The sequence below is a fragment of the Mauremys mutica genome, chromosome 13, assembly GCF_020497125.1.
Source record: "Mauremys mutica isolate MM-2020 ecotype Southern chromosome 13, ASM2049712v1, whole genome shotgun sequence".
Lineage (NCBI taxonomy): Eukaryota > Metazoa > Chordata > Testudines > Geoemydidae > Mauremys > Mauremys mutica.
The window spans coordinates 52,825,126-52,847,676 of NC_059084.1; the positions used below are offsets into that span (position 1 = coordinate 52,825,126).

General features: G+C 51.0%; 1 protein-coding gene and 3 gene segments (V, D, J or C); all 4 read right to left on the reverse strand.

Moving 5' to 3' along the window:
- Window positions 1–5,213: 5,213 nt before the first annotated feature.
- On the reverse strand, window positions 5,214–10,956 carry LOC123347718. The segment is given in 3 exon segments: window positions 5,214–5,371; window positions 10,347–10,793; window positions 10,911–10,956. Coding segments are annotated over 3 exon segments (645 nt in total).
- Window positions 10,957–13,814: 2,858 nt separating this feature from the next.
- LOC123347719 lies at window positions 13,815–14,868 on the reverse strand. The segment is given in 2 exon segments: window positions 13,815–14,155; window positions 14,823–14,868. Coding segments are annotated over 2 exon segments (387 nt in total).
- A 264-nt stretch (window positions 14,869–15,132) lies between these two features.
- On the reverse strand, window positions 15,133–17,897 carry LOC123347721. Its single transcript, XM_044984951.1, has 3 exons — window positions 17,766–17,897; window positions 17,022–17,673; window positions 15,133–16,015 (listed from the first exon to the last, which is right to left on the reverse strand). The coding sequence occupies exons 1-3, from the start codon at window positions 17,803–17,805 to the stop codon at window positions 15,133–15,135; spliced, it is 1,575 nt and encodes a 524-aa protein (XP_044840886.1). The 5' UTR covers window positions 17,806–17,897.
- Window positions 17,898–17,975: 78 nt separating this feature from the next.
- LOC123347722 lies at window positions 17,976–20,702 on the reverse strand. The segment is given in 3 exon segments: window positions 17,976–18,068; window positions 20,051–20,388; window positions 20,473–20,702. Coding segments are annotated over 3 exon segments (477 nt in total).
- Window positions 20,703–22,551: the final 1,849 nt, after the last annotated feature.

Sequence of the window (22,551 nt, forward strand, 5' to 3'; positions counted from 1 at the left end):
CACCTGAGTCATTGAGAGACTAAGAGCCAGTTTTCAAAAGATATTTGGGTGCCTAAGGAAGCAGATAGGTGCCTAGTGGGATTTTCAAAAGGGCAGACATCTAACTGCAATAGAAATCACTTCTGAAAACTTGACTACGTGTCTGTCTGCATCTTTAGGTGCCTTAATACTTTTAAACATCTGGCCCCACTGAACTTCCTTACAGTCGTGTGGCAAACCTCCTCTCTCCTAAATCCTGAGCTAGCATGTGCATAGCAGGAGCATTCTTCCTGCCTGGCCTGCAAAGACTAAAGCGTGTGTTAACTTTGTGCACATGAGTAACCCTATTGACTTCAGTGGGAATCCTTATGTGAGTAAATTTCAGTGTTGAATTATTGGGGCCTACGGATGAATTTTCAAATTTTAATTTAAACCTAAAATCTATTTTTCACAGCCATCGACATGAAGTCTCCCTTTCTTCTTCAAACAACTGAAGAGCATTTTCTTGACAAACTTTGCTGCTAACACACTTTGTACAGAAAGATAATGACCACACTGCTCAGTAAATACCTCCCTCTTGGGAAAGCCAAGGTTATGATTCCTGATGTCAGATTCAAAAACCAGTCAGAGAACACTTCAGTCTCCCTGGTCACTCAATAACAGACCTAAAACTGGCAATTCTTCAACAAAAAGACTTCAAAAACAGACTCCAACTGGAATTAATTTGCACACTGGACACCATCAGATTGGGCCTGAATAAAGACTGGTAGTAGTTGGGTCATTATAAAACCTAAACCTAATTTCTCCAATACTAATTTACCCCTACGGTTACTCATACCTTCTTGTCAACTTTCTGAAATGGGCAGGGGTGGCTCTAGGCATTTTGCTGCCCCAAGCACGGCAGGCAGGCTGCCTTCTGCGGCTTGCCTGCAGAGGGTCCGCTGGTCCACTGAAGCTGCGGGATCAGCGGACCCTCTGCAGGAATGTCTGTGGGAGGTCCACCGAAGCCGCGGGACCAGCGGACCCTCCGCCGAAGGCAGCCTGCCTGTCACCCTCACGGTGACCAGCAGAGCACCCCCCACGGCATGCTGCCCCAAGCACGCGTTTGGCGTGCTGGGGCCTGGAGCCGCTCCTGGAAATGGGTCACTCTCATTAACACTTCACGAGTTATTTTTCCTCCCTTGGTATCCTGCTGTCAACTGAATTGTCTCGTTAGACTCACCTCACACTTGGTAAGGCAATTTATATCTTTTCATGTATTTATACCTGCTCCTGTATCTTCCACTCCATGCATCCGATGAAGTGGGTTCTAGCCCACGAAAGCTTATCCCCAAATAAATGTGTTAGTCTCTAAGGTGCCACAAGGACTCCTCGTTGTTTTGGTTCATTTTTTGTCTGTTTGTTTTTTATTGTGGGGCTTGCCACTGTGGCTGTCACTCTGGTCCTGGTGTGAAAGCTTTATTAAAGAAGGTGTGACATGAAGTAAGGGTCAGCACAGTGAGGTAGTCAGATCCCGTCGGAAGTTTGCTTCCCCGCCTGATCCCCCTTCACCAAGAATGCTGCCTTGACTGTAATGAGGGGAACAAACTGCACATGAATGTATCACTTTCTGCGGTTTAGATTAAAAGCAGCTGCACTTTCATTATCTTTTTAACCTCTTTCCTTCGGAGCGTCTAAGGATACAGCTCCCCCTTCAGAAACTACAGCGGCTGGTTTATGTGCAGTAACTCAGTTATCTTCAACCACTGTGGTACGTAGTATACACAGTGATAAACAGTGTTACAAAAACCTCTCAGACTTCACTCTACCACCACATGACGCAATCGCGCATTCTCAAACACCAGGCCTACCACCCCCAGCTAGTCTGTAATTGCCCTGCCAAAATACTGTGCTTATTAACTGAAAAGAGAGGTTCCATAGTTACTTTTTGGAAAGATTAAGAGCCTGACTGCCCCCGCCCCCCCCCCCAGCAGGTGTAAATCAATGTTGCTCCATTCAGGTCAGTGGATCCCTGCCAATTTACATTGGCTGGGGATCTGACCGTAAGTTTCCTTATTTATTCTCAACAGGCATTTATAGAGAACTAGGCTGGTATTTTCAAAGGAGGCTACGGGAGTTTCAATGAAAGGTTTGTCCACGACTTCCTTTAGCTGCTTTGGAAATCTAACCCTTAATATACTGTGAATTTTCTTTAAAATATAACTTCTCTCTCTCCAAACATAGGCATCTTTTGAAAGGTAGGGACCCAGACCTTATTGAAATCCTTTGGGATTTATGAAAATCTTAATTTGGGGCTCAAATGTTCAAAGTTGCCATAGACATTTGGGAGCCATAAAACAAACTTTTCCCAGCACAAAGAATGAGTCTGAGACTCAAGAACTCTTCTGAGAGTTTAAAAGTTTAGAATGTGTTTATTTGTGTCTAATAATAATAATAATAATAATAATAATAGTAAAACCTACCTCTTATATAATGCTTTTTCTTGTGTAGATCTCAACATTATTTAACAAGGAGGTCAGTATGTCATACCCATTTTACAGATGGGGAAACTGAGAAACAGATAAGGACGTGACTCTTGCTGGGTTGGTGGTTATTTGTTTGATTCATTATTTGCTTGGTGATGAAGTGTTTGGCTGATTGATCAGTTGGGTTTTTATTTGGATGCTTTTATTTGATTAGTTACATGTTAGGGGGTGTCACACTGTCTGCGGTGGCTCACAACCATGAGTACCCACCTCAGCACAGACTGTCAAAAGCAGCAGGGTGGGCAGCCCGACTGGTGGTATATTCTATAATTAAATTTCACCAGCCCAGTAATAAATGTGAACTCCCGAAGTACAACAATAATGGAGTCACACACTCCAGTCTCTCTTGCACCCAGTCAATCTGGACTATGTGATCAATGGTCACTTAAACCAAAAATCATAAAACATCAGGTTACACCCAGGCCCAGAGAGCAGTCACTCAGCCAGGTTGATTAGCATCCTAGATCTCACACCAAAGACAATGCTGGACGCCAATTCTACAGTAAACTAACTGAAGGCTTATTAGCTAGGACAAAGGAGTGAGAGTTACTGAGAGGTTAAAGCAGATAAAAAAAATATATGTACTGGTGAGTCATGATCTATGATTCCAAATGGTAGCAGAGACGTAGTAATCTGCCAGTTTCCAAAAACATCTCTCAGGGCTGCCCAGAATAACTCTGGGGTTCTCCATCTTCTCATTAGAATCCAAACAGCCCAGAGGTGAAGATACTGACAGCTTCTTCTCGCAGAATACAAGCTGACGGGTGTCACCACGCAGGTGGGCTCTTTCTTGGAGAGCAGTCTCTGCATTTAGAGTCTTTAAATTCCAATCACCACATACAAAAGACCCCTTGTTTGAAATTAGCATTTTCCTATTAAAGTTCTTCATTTTCATTCCACAAGGCTTCTTTCTCATTTGGTGGCTTATTTAATCACTGAGGTATACGCAGTGTAAATATTTGCTATTACATTATAGCAGGATACAGATAGGCTAAAACAATGCTTGCAGCATCTCATTAGTTTTCATGACGTTTAAACACCAAATACATTATCATATATGTAACAATCACTTTGATCTGTACTAGTACACAGGTGAACTGGCTGGGCTTCCAGATGTGAGTTTGTAAGCGTGCGGTAAGGCCTGGGGCTTTGGCCTGGTCTGCCAACCTCACAGGGGCTCTTTCTTTGGGTTTCGTTGGTTCATTATTCGTTTGGCCATCTGGTTCCTTGCTTGATTTGCTGCTTGGTTTCTTATTTGTTTAGTTGATTTGGGTTGGGTTATATATTTGGTTGGTTTAATTTGTTATTTATTCATTTTGATTACTTGGTTGCTTACTTGGGTTATTTATTTGTCGGGTTATTTATTTGGTTTCTTGACTGAGAATTTGGTTGGCTTGGTGGCTGATGCTTAGGTTGCTGGTTTGCCGGGTTCTTTCACATTATGAACGATTATAGTTGCTATTGTTAAAGACATCGTATTGCTCTGGGTGTTGCCAATTACATTGTTATGGCTGTTGTCATTGGTACTGTTATTTTTATTCCCATTGCTATAGTTATTGTAACGCAGTGCTGTTACTATTGTATGGTTTATACAACATTATTAAATTATTCATTCCTTTTTATTGAATGGATTTGTTTCTGTTTTGTCCTTTTCATAAATTAAGGGGATACAGTTACCCAGCCACAACAATCTCTCTCCAGACTGTCTTTGAATCTCTTCCAGTGAAAAGAGGAAGTTCTGCGGATTTCTCGCCTCTAACTGCACACAACCCTCTTCCCCTGACTCCCAACCCCCACAGGGCAGTCAATGTTTGTCTGGGCTGGCCGCACACCTGGGACTTGCCTAGCGAGCACTTTCCCACGCTGTGTGTTGCGGTTTGGTTCGGAGAACTCAGGGACTAGTCTTTCTGGGCCACTCTTCCCACAAAACCGCCGCAGCCTTTTGATTTCTCTGATCCGCAGGAAAAGCTGCTGTCGATTAACAGTTGCAGTGTTTCCACCACTGCGGTGCTGACTGGTCTTTGCAAGATCTGCTCTTTTCGATTTGTTTTAGAACAAAAAGTTGGCAGGAGGCGCTCACGTACCATGATGATCAGTGTGGTAGGAGAGAAAGGGAGAGTGTGAGAGTTTCTGCGTGTGGGAGTTCAGAGGGAAGAAAAGAGACAGAGACAGAAATCCAGAGTAAGAGTTTATGTAGCATTTGGAAGGGAATCTCAGGGTTAGATTTATCTGCACCCTGCCCCTTTAAGGACCTGCTAAGGAAATCAAAGGGGGTCTGAAAGGACTCAGCAGCAATGGGGCTAGTGCAACTTGTGTTTGTTTGTTTGTTTGTTTGTTTGTTTGTTTGTTTGTTTGTTTTGGAATAATAAATTTAACAAAACTCCAGTTTTAAAACCCTCTTTGGTCTGAGCGTGTAATGTTTAATCCTACTTCTGCCTTTGTGACCTTCTGGCATGGAGTCCACTCTCTCAGACACTCTGCAGCTCCTCCTGCTCCACAGAGACCTTTCATATTTTTGCCTCACTCCTGCTTTGCTCCCAATTACTGTGGCTCCTATCGTCAGGCACAGTGATAGGTGGCACTGTCTGCACTTGTCAGGGACCTCAGCTGGAAATAAAACTGGTTCTTGGAAGTGTCCCTGGAGATTATTATTCGGCTCTGAAATGATGGGGCATATGCAGTAGCCCCCTTGGAATCAGTCAGCCCCATCTATTCCAGACCGTTCCTGGGACTCTGCTTGAACCAATACCAGAAGGTCCCTCCAGCCGTGATGTAGGAACCATAGACAGCACAGTTGAGTCGCAGAGTCTCTGAGGGCTGCACCACTGCTGGGCCAAATTCCACCAGTCTAAACAGGGGAAGGTCACCTAGAAAAATGGAGACAGGGAGCAAAATTAATAGACCCACCCTGCCAGTTTGGCTCACCCCACACACACCCTGCAAGTGCATCCTCTGTTAACAACTCACACAACACCGGGCCGGCCAGAAAACTCAGAAGGAGCAAAGATATTCCCATTTCTACCACCGGAGAGCAGCACAAGGTAGCCACCTGAGTTTCTGGATGGAGAAAATTTCTGCAGATCTGGGAGCTTCTAGGCAGGAAATCCGGGGTGGTGGCTGGTCCTAGAAGGTTCAGCCAATGGGGGAAAAGCTCGCAAGAAGCGTCTTGCCTATCTCTGTGTCTATCACACTTTTGTGTGTATCTGTCTCCTTCGAGAGACCCACATTCAACCCTAGATAGCTACAGCTCCATAAAAATCACAGATTCTTGTTTCAATTATGATTTTATGGTGGTAGTTATCTTGCTGTTTTGCATGTGTGTGTACAGAGAGAGCGAGAGAGACATGTATGAAGTCTGCCTACATAACCTCTTCCCAACAGGGATGTTAAAAAATGGACTCATTAGTGAATATTCTACATTGGCCTCTAATGCATGGTGGAACCCACTGTTACTCTCTGGTTTACTAAAAAGAAAGATTGATGATGATACTGGGGGTTTCTTTCCAGATGGGAAACTGAGACACCAAGAACACCACTCTCATCCCAGAAAAGCAGCATAACACAACTAACACACATTCCTGCAATGTGGCTTTGTCCCCGCCTAGTGGCTAGAGCATCAATGAGGTGTGTGAGTGAGTTTTTGAATCAAAAGATTGTAAACTGTTTGCAAATAGACTTGGATGAATTCATGTTTTTTATAATTTCCATGGATAATATCAATCTTTATTTTAAGCATATGTTTAATATTTATCAGTTTAAATTTTCACAGTTGTGCAAAATTATGAGTTTTAAGTTGTTTTATCTTATCTTTTACGCCAATATTTAAAAAGGGCTCTAGGGGTGATCCCGGCAATTACAGACCGGTAAGTCTAATGTCGGTACCGGGCAAATTAGTTGAAACAATAGTAAAGAATAAAATTGTCAGACACGTAGAGAAACATAAACTCTTGAGCAATAGTCAACATGGTTTCTGTAAAGGGAAATCGTGTCTTACTAATCTATTAGAGTTCTTTGAAGGGGTCAACAAACATGTGGACAAGGGGGATCCGGTGGACATAGTGTACTTAGATTTCCAGAAAGCCTTTGACAAGGTCCCTCACCAAAGGCTCTTACGTAAATTAAGCTGTCATGGGATAAAAGGAAAGGTCCTTTCATGGATTGAGAACTGGTTAAAGGACAGGGAACAAAGGGTAGGAATTAATGGTAAATTCTCAGAATGGAGAGGGGTAACTAGTGGTGTTCCCCAAGGGTCAGTCCTAGGACCAATCCTATTCAATTTATTCATAAATGATCTGGAGAAAGGGGTAAACAGTGAGGTGGCCAAGTTTGCAGATGATACTAAACTACTCAAGTTAGTTAAGACCAAAGCAGATTGTGAAGAACTTCAAAAAGATCTCACAAAACTAAGTGATTGGGCAACAAAATGGCAAATGAAATTGAATGTGGATAAATGTAAAGTAATGCACATTGGAAAAAATAACCCCAACTATACATACAACATGATGGGGGCTAATTTAGCTACAACGAGTCAGGAAAAAGATCTTGGAGTTATCGTGGATAGTTCTCTGAAGATGTCCACGCAGTGTGCAGAGGCGGTCAAAAAAGCAAATAGGATGTTAGGAATCATTAAAAAGGGGATAGAGAATAAGACTGAGAATATATTATTGCCCTTATATAAATCCATGGTACGCCCACATCTCGAATACTGTGTACAGATGTGGTCTCCTCACCTCAAAAAAGATATTCTAGCACTAGAAAAGGTTCAGAAAAGAGCAACTAAAATTATTAGGGGTTTAGAGAGGGTCCCATATGAGGAAAGATTAAAGAGGCTAGGACTCTTCAGTTTGGAAAAGAGAAGACTAAGGGGGGATATGATAGAGGTATATAAAATCATGAGTGTTGTTGAGAAAGTGGATAAGGAAAAGTTATTTACTTATTCCCATAATACAAGAACTAGGGGTCACCAAATGAAATTCATAGGCAGCAGGTTTAAAACAAATAAAAGGAAGTTCTTCTTCACACAGCGCACAGTCAACTTGTGGAACTCCTTACCTGAGGAGGTTGTGAAGGCTAGGACTATAACAATGTTTAAAAGGGGACTGGATAAATTCATGGTGGCTAAGTCCATAAATGGCTATTAGCCAGGATGGGTAAGAATGGTGTCCCTAGCCTCTGTTCGTCAGAGGATGGAGATGGATGGCAGGAGAGAGATCACTTGATCATTGCCTGTTAGGTTCACTCCCTCAGGGGCACTTGGCATTGGCCACTGTCGGTAGACAGATACTGGGCTAGATGGACCTTTGGTCTGACCCGGTACGGCCTTTCTTATATTCTTATGTTCTTATGTTATCTATTTAAATGTTCACGGGGGGAAATGTGGGGGTCAGACAATAATTATTTAATGGCAGTAAATGTTGCAATTCAAAAAGTTAACACTTTTGTGATGCAGTAGGGACTGTCTGTGTGGGGGATGGGAGAGCCAGGGAGGACTTTAGGTGAGGGACAGGACCTGAGCCTGTAACCTGAGCCAGGTAGCGGGGAGGGGTGTCAGTACCTTTGCCCGGGAAGCTGGACAAAGGAAGGGGCCGGCTGGAGGGAGTTCGGTTAGTTCAGTTTTGGTTTGGGGCTGGGTGGTTGGAATTCAGGGAATCCCAAACTGGGAACTAAGCTTCCTGAACCCCCAGAAGGACTTGATTGAGGGGTCCTGGCTGTGCCTACAGCCTCTGCTGTAACCTGCATTCCTGTTGTCCAATAAACCTTCTGTTTTACTGGCTGGCTGAGAGTCACTGTGAGTCCCAGGAGGAGGGGTGCAGAGCCGGACTCCCCCACACTCCGTGACAACTTTATAGCCATTAAAACTCAAATGTTCAACATCACATGTCAAAATACTCAGACTAAAGAGCCTTAAAGAAGACGCCACTGAATTCTCAATTGCTATTTTTCTTACTTTGAAAACCTCAGCCCCCCTCTCTCTGCCTCTTCCCAGCCAACTAGTCTCTGGTCACTTTTTGTCTGTAAGGCTGAGATGGAGGATGGGGGGAGCAGTGGTTGTGGCTGCATGTGGGTGGATGGCTGTGAGATGGCGTGTGTGTGCGTGTGTGTGTTGCTGTGAGTGTGTCACACTCATGCTCTGTAATTGACTCATAGTAATAACTGGTAGAGTGAGCAGACAGCAAATGCGAAAAATCAGGATGGGGGAGGGGTAATAGGAACCTGTACAAGAAAAAGACCCCAAAATCGGGACTGTCCCTATAAAATTAGGACATCTGGTCACCCTAGGTGGCGGTGTCTGTAGTTGTAAGGGGAGCTCAGCTGCAGGGAGACTGGGTTCTTGGGGCGGTCTCCAGAAATGCTCGTTGTGTTTTGAGGCAGCGAAGCGTGTTTCCCCATCACAGTTCATCAGTCCGATCCACTCGGGACCTTCGACAGGGAAATCCGGTCTCCAGGGCTGCGCGGAGAGATCGCATGTCAGTGTGAGGTGGGTTGAGACCTTCCTCGCGCGGAACCCAGCAGCTCCTGCAGGTGGGAAAAGACGCCTGCAAACACGGGCAGGAGGTTCCCGAGAAATACTGTAATGATCCGCACTCCGGGGAGTGAAGGGTCTAGCTCCATTGTCATAAACAGATAGTTAAGGGTTAAGGTCTCTTTTACCTGTAAAGGGTTAACATGCAGTACCTGATGACCACCTGACCAGAGAACCAATCAGAGACAACATAATTTCAAATCTCTGTGGAGGGAAGCCTTTGTCTGTGTTCTTTGTTGGCTCTGAGTTCTCTTTTTGGATCTAAGAGAGACCAGTCATGTCTCCAAGTTCTCCTGGAGTAATTTCTACTATTCAATAGTGAGTATTAATTAGAAAGGCAAATTAGTCTTATAATTTGATTTCTACATTTGCAGTTGTGTGTTTGCTAAAGGAAATCCTTTATTCTTGTTTGCTGTTACTTTGCTTTTACTGAGAAAGAAAGGGGGAGGGGGAATTCTCTCCAGAGATTGATAAATTTAGGGCTAGTCTACACTTACCGTCCGGGTTGACGCGGTGAGTTCGACTTCTCGGAGTTTGAACTATCGCGTCTCATCTAGACGCGATAGTTCAAACTCTGGAAGCGCCGTGGTCGACTCCGGTACTCCACCACTGCAAAAGGCGGTGGCGGAGTCGACCTTGGAGCCGCGGACTTCGATCCCACGGTGTATTCACGTAGCTGAACTTGCGTACCCTAGTTCGACCCCCGCCCTTAGTGTAGACCTGCCCTTAGACCCTGTATTGTTCCATTTGGTTACAGAGACAGTGACTTTTCTTTTTATTCTTTAATAAATTATTTTCTATTAAGGACTTGGTTGATCTTTCTTTGGGTGGATTCTCAGGGAAAGGGGAGGGGGAGGTATCCCTCTGTAGTTAAATCCCGGTGTCTCTCCTAGGAAAAGGGAGGGGGGAGGAAGCAGGGGGGAATGGTTTATTTCTCCTGGGTGTAAGAACTCCATGGATTTGGGGCTCTTGGAATCCCCTAGGATTTTGGGGAAGGACTGTGTCTCAATCCACATACCTGATTGAGTGGTGGCAGCTTTTACTAGATCTAAACTAGGATTTTAGTTTAGAGGGAAACCAGTGCAGGTCCCCATATTGGAACCCAACAGCTCCAAGTGGGGGTGAGACCTATGACAGGACCCCAGAACCTCAGCTCCCCAGTTCAGCTGCTGAGCGGACAGGAGAGTCTGTTGTAATTTCAGGCAGGGCAGGGGGTGAGACAGGCCAGACGCCTGTAACAAAGTCTCTCTCCTGCCCATTCACACGCGCAGGTGCTTCCTCTTTCTCTCCTTCTCTCCAGTTTCCCGGTGGCCTCTGACAAAGCGGCTCCTCCAAGTGACAGCGGGAGGGGGCGGATCGCAGGGGCAGAGTCAGGTGCCTTCTCTCCGGGAGGCGAAGCGTGTGGCTCGCCCCCTTTTTGTCCCAGGCCCCCTGTCTCCGTGTCACCGTGTCTCCCCTGGCGCAGTAATAGGTGCCGGTGTCTGCAGCTGTCAGCGAGCGGAGCTGCAGGGAGAACTGGTTCCTGGCGGTGTCTGCGGAGATGGTGACCCGGCCTTGGAGAGACGGGGCGTAGCCGGTATCCCCGTCATACGGATACACCCATCCCATGGATTCCAGCCCTTCTCCGGGAGGCTGCCGGAGCCAGTGCCAGTAGTAATACCGGGTATTGATGGGGAACCCGGAGACAGCGCAGGTCAGTGTGAGGGGCTCGGAGACTTTGCCCACCCCAGGGCCGGAGGCCACCAGCTGCAGCTGGGAAAGGGCGCCTAGAAACAAGGGCGGGAGAGTCCAAAATAATCACTGAATGTGAGGCCCGGAGAGCAAAGGCTCCCTCTGCCTCCCCGCCCCCCCAGCCACACACAGAGAGACACACACAGACTCACACGGCGCCAGGGCCAGCGCTAGGAAGACACGTTTAATCATTTGGAAGGTGTCAAAAATCTCCAGTTCAGCCGCTGACCCAGCGGAGCTCGCGGCGAGTCGGGTGAAGTGTGAGCCTCGGGCTGCAAACCTCCGCCGAGACCGGTAACAAATTGTAGCTCGCACGACGCAGTCACGGAAAGGTTCGCGCTCTGTGATGCGTCGGGATCGGGTATTAACCCTACATAAATAGTCTGGGAGGGGAGCCCCTAGCGGTCTCCCTTGTCTTCTGCTGCAGAACCTGCCAGAGAAGCAGTGTAGGTAACTAGCCGGACACTGTACGTCATCATCCAGCTGTTCGGAACTCGGCTCTCACCGCGTGGTTTCCCCGTGTTGTATAAAGAGCAACAGACACATCACAGTGTGAGTGTGAGAGTCCTGACTCTGCCTATCTCTGTCTCTTTCTCTTTTCCCCAGCACCCCCTGCTTGTGATCTTGGTTGGGATTTCCAAAGCGGCCTAAGGGAGTTAGGCACTCAAATCCCAATAAAACCCCAAAGGGAGTCAGACTCTTAGCTCCTTTCAGCTCCTTTGAAATCCCCAGTCGCCTCCTTCTCTGCTCGCCACCAATTCTTCATCTGTCACCTCTTCCTCGCACCGTGTTACTGAGCTAGACACTGGAGAGATTGAACATGTGGAGTCCCCTTGATTCTGTAAAGGAACAGATCTTCTATGGCTCTGAGGGGGGGTTTCTCCTGGTAAAAACTGATTTGCACTCGGCTCTGTATGTTGAATGTTTTGTATCCGGAGCTTTTAAAATAAAATGTGTCCCCTTAAAAAGAATCGCAAGTGAATTTAAATAAAGATTCAACATCACATGTCGATTCTGTTGTGTTGTTATTGGTTAGTGTTTTTGCGAAGTTTTTGTTACCAGATTTGTGTGTGTTGGGAATTGATTTGTGTGGTGTCCGTTGGGGTTTTTGTTTACAGTTATTTCTTACTGGTTATTGGGTATCTGCTTCGGTGATTACTTTGGAACCATTGAATCATTGTTCAGACGTGAAGAATAACCGCTCCTCCGGCTCCTCCTCTGTCCCCGCAGAGCTGCGTAAACCCCGGGCTCGGCTGCGTAAACCCCGAGCTCGGGTTAGAGCTTTGCAACCGCGGGGCTTTCAGAGCGCCGGGGCGCCCGGGGGACGGAGCCGGGATGAGGCGCCGAGTAGATCTTCCCCTTTGCACACCCGGAGCAGTGCGCTGGGAAGGGAGAAGGGAGGGTGCTGTGTGTGTGTCTGTCTTTCCTCCTCTCGCTGTGCCTCACAGCTCTGCAGCAGGGCGGGCAGACCCAAGCCAGGTCCGGGTGCGGCGCATCCGCTCTGGGCCAGCTCTGTTACTCTGATGTAAGGGTGTAGTAATTTGAGGCCCTGAGACATAAACCTTTGGCATCAGAGGCCTGGTCTGAGGCCTGAGCCCTGAACTGAAGTAACATAAAGCGAAGGAGGCTGTGAGCCAGAGGCAGGCCCTGCTCGCAGACGTTGGCAAGAGGGAGGCTGCTCAGAGAACCTATGTAGAACAGCCTGGTATGAACCCGCCCCACAGAGAGAACAAGGAACAAGCAGATCCAGCCTAAGGACAGGGAGGGTCAAAAGGACAATCTGATGCATTGACCTCTTTGTTCTAACCAACCTGTACCAGGAGAAAGGCAGCACCCTAATACGTAGAGGGGCTGCACCTCAATGCATTCAGTGCAGGGCTGCCTGGGGCTGGCAAGTGGGAAAATTTGCCACAGACTCCGGGCCCACAGGGCCCCCCACAAGAATACAGTGGTCTATAGTATTGCAACTTTTTCTAATGGAAGGGGTCCCTGAGGTTGCTTTGCCCCAGGCCCCCTGAATCCTCTGGGCGGCCCTGAGTCAATGCTGCGTAACGGGATTGTACCTGTGTAAGAAGGCATCCCTGGGATGGCACCTTTGTCTGGCCTGGGGGCAGTGCAAACCCAACCGCTGACTGAGCCAGTCCATTGTCAGGGAGCACATCTGTACTAGCAGAACTGTAGGCAGCTGATCCAGGAAACTAGAGACTGTGTTTTGTTTGACAATAAACCTGGCTGGATGCCTTTGTACCTTATCAGAGTCTGTGCTCATTGGGTGGTTCGCTCCAGATCTGCTGTGCCAGCGATCAGGCGCAGAGCCAGGGCAGCACACAGGGAGAAAACACACACCTCCCACGGACTGTTACCAACACTGAACAGAGCAGAGCACCACACTGGTGACGTCTGAAGACAAGCGGTAGGGTTGAGGTTTCCTGTGTCCCTGGGAATTCACACCTCCCTGGTCCTCTACAGTGACTCAGTTTCCCAGCCCTTCCTGCAGGGAGCGCACCAGGTCTCTGCCCCCCCCCACGCTCCCGCACCCACCCGCGTTCCCAAGGGAGCTGACTTTAGCCCGAGGGGCCTGGAGCCCAGCCACGGGAGGTTTTTGTCCGAGCTCAAGTCACACCCGCACTTTGTGTCTCTAGCAGCGCAGTGATACCGGGAGGACTCAGGCGGCTCATTCCCAGGTACAGCTCGCGCTTGGCGTTGTCTCTGGAGATGGTGAATCGCCCTTGAACCGAATCCACATAATGTGGACTAGACCCATCTCGTCAATGGAAGAACAGCAGAAACTGTAGCCTCTTGTAGCCTCTCCCTGCAGCTCCCCGTTTCACATCCCTCCAGGAGGGGGGAGAGGTGGGACCAGACTAGGGAGCGAGGGTGGGGGTCACAGGCTGGGGGCAGCTGGGAGCAGGGGGTTCCTGGGTTCTCTGGAAGTCACCTCTCCCTGGCACCCCCCGCCCTGCCTCGCTTCTTCCCTGCCTGCAGGGAGCGCACCAGGTCTCTCCGCCCCCCAGCAGATGACTTTCCCCCTGGGCCTGGGGCCGGAGGTTTTCGTCTCAGCTCACACCGGCTTCCCCGCACTGTGCCTCTCTAGCAGCGCAGTGATAGCGGGCGGTGTCCTCCCGCCTCAGGCGGCTCATTCCCAGGTACAGCTCGCTCTTGGCGTTGTCTCTGGAGATGGTGAATCGCCCTTGAACCCAAGACGCGTAATACGGACTAGACCCATCGTAGTAAATACGTGAGACAAACTCCGGGCTCTTCCCGGGACTCTGCCGGTACCAGAACATGTCGGAGCTGCTGAAGCTGAAGCCGGAACCTTTACAGGAGAGCCGGATGGACTCCCCTTCATTTCTAACAGCCCCCCCGGACTCCACCAGCTGCATCTGGGACTGGGCACCTGAGGGAGAAAACACGTGAATAAGCATAATGATCATTGTTCACACCTAATGACTCTCACTAGCGTAATAAGGGGCATATAAGCAACAGAGAGAGAGAGCCAAGCTGCCAGCTAATAGAGCGGAGGAAATCATAGCTGGAGAGAGAATACAGCAGAGGGGGAAATGCGGATGGATAGAGAGATAACACAGCGCAGGGACAACGGATGGATGAATAGCTAGTGGGGGACTAGAAACATACAAAGAGATAAGATAATGATGTGCGTGAAACATTGTATAGATCGGACTGTGAAAGAGAGAAAGAAAGAAAGAAAGAAAGAAAGAAAGAAAGAAAGAAAGAAAGAAAGAAAGAAAGAAAGAAAGAAAGAAAGAAAGAAAGAAAGAAAGAAAATATATAATGATGCCTAGATGGATGCAAATGCATAGATAGATAGATAGATAGATAGATAGATAGATAGATAGATAGATAGATAGATAGATAGATAGATAGATAGATAGATAGATAGATAGATGGGGTGGATGGGGATAGATACATAGATAGATGGAGTGGATGGGATAGTTAGATAGATAGATTAAAGGGGTTTATACAGACAAAGAAAGATCTAGATACACTCTGCCACTAAAAATACATAATCTGAAGGTTCCCTGTATTTTCAAACATTTTCTCACCTGTCCAAGCCGCTAAAACGAACACAAACTGTACCCACACTGGCATTGCTCTGAGCTGCAGGGTAAATTCTCACTGTCAGGATAAGGAGGGTTTGGCCCTTAACTGCACAAACACAAGCCGCGGCCGCTTCTGCCTGTTGCAGCCAAACACGCGGCTGCCTGGTTTGGAAGGGAAACGAAGTCACCCCCCTTCCCACACCACACCCTGCCCTGGAGAGGGGCGGAGACTCCGGTCAGAGGGTCTCAGGGCGCCCCGGGAGCAGGGCGGGTTATTGTGAGGTTCTTACACTGACCCGAAGTGTGTCAGGCGCTACAGGGGACAAGCGCAAACCCAGAGCTCTGCTCCCAGCACCTCGCAGCCCAGACCCCGGTGAGAAATGCCCCAGCGCAGCCTGGGACCCGCCTGGTGCAACCCTCCCCCGGGAAGCAAACGCTGCTCCAGGCTCCTGAGCAATGGTCTCCGGATGCCGGAAGAGGCTTTGGGATTCCCCTGGTAACTGTCTCCCCTAGGGCACAAAGGGCCGCGCATCGCAGGGGAATAAAGTCTCACATCCGGGCTGGGAGTCAGGCTGCCCCCGGGCGGCCCAGTGTTTTCAATCCGCTCCTTCATGCGCGGTAACCTTGCCCGGGTTTGGTGCCCGCTGGAATAGCCGCAGAGCCGGGCTGGGCTGGGTTCCAACCCACCGGCTTTGAGTTTCGGTCCCTTCTCCGCCCCGGAGGGATGCGCCTCTCTCAGCTGGTCTCTCCCTCGGCCTCCAGCTGCCCCGAAAGTGCCTGTGACATTCACCCCCCTTTTTGTCCCAGCCCCCCCGTGTCCGTGTCGCTGTGCCTCTCGCCTGGCGCAGTGGTAGGCGGCGGAGTCCGCAGCTCTCAGGGACAGCAGCTGCAGGGAGACCTGGCTCTTGGCGGTGTCTCTGGAGATGCTGAGGCGGTTCCGGAGGGACTGGGCCGGGAACGGAGTCCCGGACCGGGTGATAACGCCCAGGTATTCTAGCCCTGCCTCTGCAGACGCCGGGATCCGGTACCACAGGTAATCGCTGCTCGCTATCGATTCCCCGGAGACAGCGCAGCTCAGCGCCAGGGGCTCGGAGACCTTCCCCACCCCAGGGCCGGACTCCACCAGCCGCACCTGGGAAAGGGCACCTGAAATAGAGGGGGGGGTGAGTCTAAACTTCCCACTGAGCCCCCCAGCTCTGCCGGGGACCGCCCCCCCCCCAGTGCTCACTCACCTGGAAAGCCAGAGAGCGCGCAGAGCACCAGCCACCAAGCCCCTGGCATGTCTGGCGGGGGGGAGCCAGTGAGCCCCACAGCCACCGATCAGCTTCTCGGGGAGACAAATGCCTGGGAAAGGAGAGCAGCGGCCTCCGTGTGTGTGGGGGGCGGGGTCGGGAGAGGAGGGTGTGGGGGGAAGAGTGACTCCCACAGAGTGTGGCTGTGGTCATGGCGGGTGTGAAATTCTGTGGGGGTGGTTCTCCCTTTCGCTTCCGTTCTCCCCCATCTGTGTGAGTGCCCATCTTTCTACCACTCATCTCTCCATCTCATACACCCCTCTCTCTACCCGGTACACGTAACCTAGCTATGTATCCCGGTACACTCCATCCATCCATCCATCCATCTATCCCCATCCAGGTCCGCCCAGAGGGGGGGCAAGAGGGGCAATTTGCCCCAGGCCCCCACGAGAGTTTTTCGGGGCCCCTGGAGCGGGGTCCTTCACTCGCTCCGGGAGCCCCGGAAAACTCTCGCGGGCCACGGGCCCCCGGAGCTTCTTCCTCTCCTGGTCTTCGCCGGCGGGGAGTCGTTCCGATCCGGGGCGGAAGGACCCCCCCCCGGCTGGGGAATTACTGCCGAAGCGGGACCCGCCGCCGAGGTGCAGCTGGGTCTTCGGCGGTAATTCAGCGGCGCGGGGGCTCCTGCCGCGGGTCTCGGGGCACTTCGGTGGCGGGTCCCGGAACGGAAGGGCCCCCGCCCCGGAATTACCGCCGAAGCGGGGCCCCCTGCCACCGAAGACCCCAGGCCCCTGGAATCCTCTGGGCGGCCCTGGGTCAGACCCCAACCGGGCTGTCTCACGCTCTTCCCTGCTGTACGCCCGGCAGTTGCGGGCGGAGGGGGGCAGGATGTCAAAGAGACAAGGGGGTGAGATAACATCTTGTATTGGACCAACACCTCTCGGTGAGAGAGAGAGAGACTCTAGAGCCCCACCGAGCTCTTCCTGGGGTCTCCTCCCTGCTGTGTTTCCCAGGCTGGGGTCGGCACTGCCCTGTCACTCTGCAGAGTTGTTGTGTCCCTGTCGGCCCGGGATATTGGAGATCAAAGGTGGGTGAGGTGAGATCTTCTAGTGGATCTGTGTGTGTCTCTCTCTGTGTCCCTCTCTCTCCAGCAGAAGTCGGTCGGTAAAAGAGAAGGGCTCCCCACCTTGTCCCCCGCAGAGGGGGGCTGAGAGAAGGGGACAAGCCAGGCGGGATCAGCCCCCCCCCGGGCGGGGCATAGGGGTTCCCCCCTTTCTGTCTGACGGGTCCCTGTCTCTGTGTCACTGTGTCTCTCCTGGCGCAGTAATAGGTGGCGGTGTCCGCAGCTGTCAGCGAGCGGAGCTGCAGGGAGAACTGGTTCTTGGAGGAATCGGCGGAGAGGGTGACTCGGCCTTGGACAGACGGGGCGTAATCTACGCGCCACTGCGAGTTGTACCAGTCAATCTCTCCCAGCCAGTCCAGCGCTCCCCGGGGAAGCTGCCGGTACCAATCCCAGTAATCAGCAGTGATGGAGCCACCCGAGACCGCGCAGGTGAGTGTGAGGGGCTCGGAGACCTGCCCCACTCCAGGGCCGGACGCTGCCAGCTGCACCTGGGAAAGGGCACCTGGAAACAGAAATAAATGAATAAACCAATTGACGCCGCGAGCAAAGAGTCTCCCGCACTCGCCCTATATCCACCCCCCGCCCCGTGCTCACATGGGGCCAGGGCCAGCAGAGCAGCTGAGAGCCAGGTCATCGTGTCTCGGATCGAAACAAAACACCCGGAGATGCGGACACCGGCTTCTGTCTCTGGGGAGAGTCTCTGAAACCCTCCGCAGCGTCTGCTGGATCCTGAGACCCAGAGTCTGGGTGTGTGTGTGTGCAAATACTGAGCAGTGTCTGGTGTCACGGAGCCAGGCGAGCCCTTCACACACCTCCCGGCTCGCTCACTCGCTCGCTGACATTGATACACACGCAGCCCGCTCGCCCCCGCCCTTGTTGCTCAGAGACCAGCTCGCTCTTTAACAGCCACGTGTCCGAACACTCCTGCGCCTGTCACTGTCCCTTTAAGGGCCTAGGGGCGGGAAGAATTAACCCTTAACTGCCGCGACACAGCGGATGCAGCTTCGCTCTCCTGCAGGCTGAGGGACAAGGCGGGTGTGACCCAGGAAATGCAGCTGCCTCCCTGTTCATATCCTGTAAATTAACAGGGGATTGTCAGTTCTGACTGGCGTCCGGAGCCCCAGCATTAGACTGGGCACCTATTAGGGGAATTACGGGGGTGATTTCCATAGGCTCCCCAGGCGGAGATAACGGGATTTAGCACCATTGAGGAGCCGTACCATAATTCATATTGTAGGCGCTCTCTTAAAAATTAGATCAAGCCCCTTTGTCAATGGAAAAAATGAAAGAATGAGTAAATAAAATAATTTTGCTCTCTCCTACCCCACCCGAGATAACTAAGTTCCAGGCCCGAGTGACCAACACTTCAGAAAGGAAGTGACGTCATCCATTTAATAGTCACCTTCACAACATGATCATACACTTTTTACCAACGGCTAGAAAAATTAGAGTGTTTGCTCCTTTTCCATAGGAAGCAAATAATTCGCAGGCCTGAGTCATCAACCAGGGTGTCAGAGTTTTTGGCTACTAGGAGGGATAATGAGAATTTGGAGGACGGAATTGGAAGGCAATTGCAGACATACCGAGGGTTGCAGAGTTTCTCTCTGGGAATTGCAGGCTCAGGAACATTTGATGTTCGGTTTGGAACAGGAAACGCAGCTAAGCAGCCTACATCTCCTGTAACCTGATAGGCGAGTGCCAATTCCATCTGACAGGAAGGGAGGGGGAGGGTATTCCAGCACCCCCTTTGCAAGAGAACCATGTCCCGAAATGTTGTGTCTCTTTCTTGTTCTGTTTGAGTATGGATGGCATCCGCACTCTATGGAACCAGAGACATATCGCTGAGGGACGAGGACTCGTCTAGAAATCCGGGGCGTCCGCTGTTACCACTGAGTGGGCCGGTTCCAATGCTTTGTACTACAGAATGACAAGGCCACTTCTCCTCTCTTTGCCATTACAAAGTGCTCTCGTGAGCTAATGACCAGGCACCCAGAGCTGTGAACCTTGAGATCTCCTAGCAGGGAAATGGGGGCGGGTCCCTAAAGCCTCTTTCCCTAATAACGTATCTCCGACCCAGTGCTGAACCTTCTGTTCCCCCCCCGGGGCTAATGAAGGGGGCAGTGTCGGATATTCCAGCAGCCAATGTAGGTCGCACGCTGATTGGGGGGCACCAAAGCGAACCCGTGCTGCCCTCTAGTGGTAGGTACTAGGATAGAAAACACCGAGTAAGAACTGAGGGGGCGGGATGTGTACTACAGACAAGGAGTGCTGGCCCCTACTGGCAGGGAGCGGGACAGCAGGTGCACAGTGGTCACCCAGATGGAGGCGCGTGCTGAGAGAAGTGCGCAAATCTGAAAATTCCAACGCTGCTGAAGACTTAGGTGCTGAGGTCAATGTGGTTCTATAAGATAATAGCTTTGGGGTTTTTTCTTCAGTTTTTTATATAGATAGAAAATTACATTAAATGACTCTAATAGAAATTTAAGGTGGCAAAGTCAAGCCCTCAAAAGATAGGAGATGCCAGAGCTAAGGTTGCCCATGGAATCTTAACTCTGCCCCCTTGTCGGTAATGAGACAAGACTTCACACAGTCAGTGCACAGAAGGGACCCGCTGGGGAATGACCCAGGACGGGCAATGAAGGGCACTGTTGTCTGCCATGGGTTGCGGAAGTTGGAATGTGTCCCCCAGGGATAGGAGGAGAGGCTGCAGCTCTCCTAATGCGTCTCAGCCTTGGCGTCTTTGCAGCGAACACCGGGCTCCAAAAAATATAGTTTCCTGCGTGATGAGTACAGCGCTGGGGACTTTTTCTCCTTGGTTCAGTTCTGTGTGTGTCTGACCCTTCCCCTGGGCTGTGCCGGCAAAGGGGATGTTTTTGTACGTGGTTAGAGTCCCTGGCAGTCACTGTGTCTCTCTGACAATAATACATCGCTGCGTCCTCGGGTTTCAGGCCAGTCATTTGCAGATACAGCAGGTTGTTGGGGTTGTCTCTGGAGATGGTGAATCGCCCTTTCACCGACACAGCGTATCTCTTGTCGGTTCCGGCCCAATAGCTAATGCCGGACACCCACTGGGGTGCTTTCCCGGGAGCCTGCCGGTACCAGTGCATCCAGTAGTCACCAAAGGTGAACCCGGAGGCTTTACACGAGATGTTGATAGAGTCTCCTGCCATTTTCCCGTCTCCCCCAGACTCCACCAGCTGAACCTGCGGTTGGGCCCCTGCGGACATAACAGAGAACGGTCTTAGCCTCGTCACCATAACACAGAGCCCCCCTCCCCGCATCTCTTAGGGCCAGAAATCACCTTGGGGAAGTGCCGCCATGACAGCAACATGCAGCCAGAGGAGCATCTTCCGCTAAGCTCGGCGTGAATTCCCCAGCGGGAGTTGTGGGTGTTCACTGCAGACACGTGGGGCTGCAGCTTTTGTCTCCTGCAGGGTCGGTGACACGGCGGGGGTGTGACAGGAAATGTTGTCGCTCCGTTTGCATTTGCCCCCTTCTTTAAGGACAGAGAAACCAACGTTTGCGTTTGTGTCGCTGCTCCTCGTTACCGGATCCATCTGCACGGAGTGTGAGCCAGGGAAGCCGGGGATAATCCCCCGCCGCAGAAACAAATCTCCCGGTTGAGGCGCTTGTGTTTCCAATCAGCCTTTTCATTACCGCTCTGGAGTTGCCAATTCTACCCGCAGGGACTAGTGGGCGCTCCCGTTGGACCCTTTGTGTTATTCAGCTCGGAACTGGGCATTTTCTTACCAGCCTGGGATGCACCAGAGCCAACGTTTGGCACAGGTCCGCTCCTGGAGCAGGCTCCCCACCACGCTGCCGGTGGGACCATTACCTAGGCACTAATCCTGAGAGAACTCTGGGCACCTACAGCGCTCGCCATCTCTGCTATGAACCTGAGCTGAGAACTGTGCTCATCTCCCTGTGTGTGTACTGATCTCTTAACCAGCACGCTCTCCTCTTTTTTAATACGTTTTAGTTCAGTTAGTAGGAATTAGCTAAAAGCCTCAGGGCCGGATCCAGGGGGTTTGCCGCCCCAAGCAGCCAACAAAAGAAAAGCTGGGGTCGGGAGTGCGATCTGCGGCAATTCAGCGGAGGTCCTTTGCTCGAGCAGGAGTGAGGGATCCTCCCCCGAATGGCGGCCCGCTCCGGAGTGGCCCCCTAAGCACCTGCTTGCTTAGCTGGTGCCTGGAGCCAGCCCTGATAAGCGTGTACTTGGGTAAGATCTAGAATATTCATTAACCTGGGAGGTGATGTTCGGATCCTTTGGGAGTGGTAGAACTTTTTTATAAAATGAATAAGATTTTCAGTAATCTCATCCCATTTGACTTGGGTGTCTGGGTGGAGGCCTGAGGCTGGGTTACTTTAAGGGAACCGTGTTTTGGCTTCTCGGTAACCAGTAAGGGGTTATAGAAGCTGTTTTATGCTGTCTTAGATTCACCAAGTATTGGAATATCCAGCAGTTTGGGGGATTGTCTATCCCATTCTTGGCACTTTGCCCTGACTGAGTAACTTCAGTGTGGCTCCCTCCGACCCCCGTCACAGAAGTTTCCCCTGAATTCTCCCGAGTGCTTGGAGCAGCTTAGACGGTTTCCGTTTCAGAGGCCAGCAACGTTGCTCGTGAACCCAGCAGAGTTCAGGTCGGTTCCCTGCTCTGAGACCCGGGTGTCTGGGGTCATATCCCTGCCCTGTGCTCTGAGAACAACCGCTCCGGGCACAGACACACACCCTGCCCCCCTGGCGTGCACCACACCGCACGAGGACGGCATCCAGAGGCTGCAGCGGGTGGGTGAGCGGCGGGCTATGGGGAGCGGCTCAGGGACACGGGAGTTCAGGGGGTGAAGTTGGTCACGTGACGCTCCCAAATCCCCTGGGCTGAACGCAGCGAGTTTTTGTCAGCGCTCAGCCTGGCTTCGCGTCACTGTGTCTCTCGCACAGTAATACCGGGCGGTGTCCTCGGGTCGCAGGCGGCTCATTTGCAGATACAGCTGGTTCTTCGCGTTGTCCCTGGTGACGGTAAATCGCCCTTGCACTGAGTCAGGGTAATCTCTGCTGCCGCCAGCGCTGGTGATGCGTGAGACCCATTCCAGGCCTGTCCCGGGGCCCTGCCGGTACCAGAACATGGTGTAGCTGCCGAAAGCGAATCCGGAGCCGGTGCAGGAGAGCCGCCTGGAGCCGCCTGTGTTCGCAGCCCCGCCCCCGGACTCCACCAGCCGCACCTGGCCCTGAGCCCCTGGGGAACAAACCGGGTTGGGGGCGTGAGAGCGGGTGGGAACAATCCCCTCGGGCCAGGCCTGGGCAAAGGCGGCAGCTTTAGCCACATTCTAGTGTAAGGGGAGAAACTTCTGGTCTCCCTACATGGTGGTATGAAACCGGAAAC

Bases quoted from the DNA above. Each gene is read 5' to 3' on its own strand.
- LOC123347721 (XM_044984951.1), bottom strand. From the start codon at position 17,805: ATGACCTGGCTCTCAGCTGCTCTGCTGGCCCTGGCCCCAT. The intron at 17,674-17,765 runs GTGAGCACGGGG...TTCTGTTTCCAG, and splicing joins TCTGCTGGCCCTGGCCCCAT to GTGCCCTTTCCCAGGTGCAG. The intron at 16,016-17,021 runs GTGGGGCTCTAG...GGTCCCCGGCAG, and splicing joins GAGACCCCAGGAAGAGCTCG to AGCTGGGGGGCTCAGTGGGA.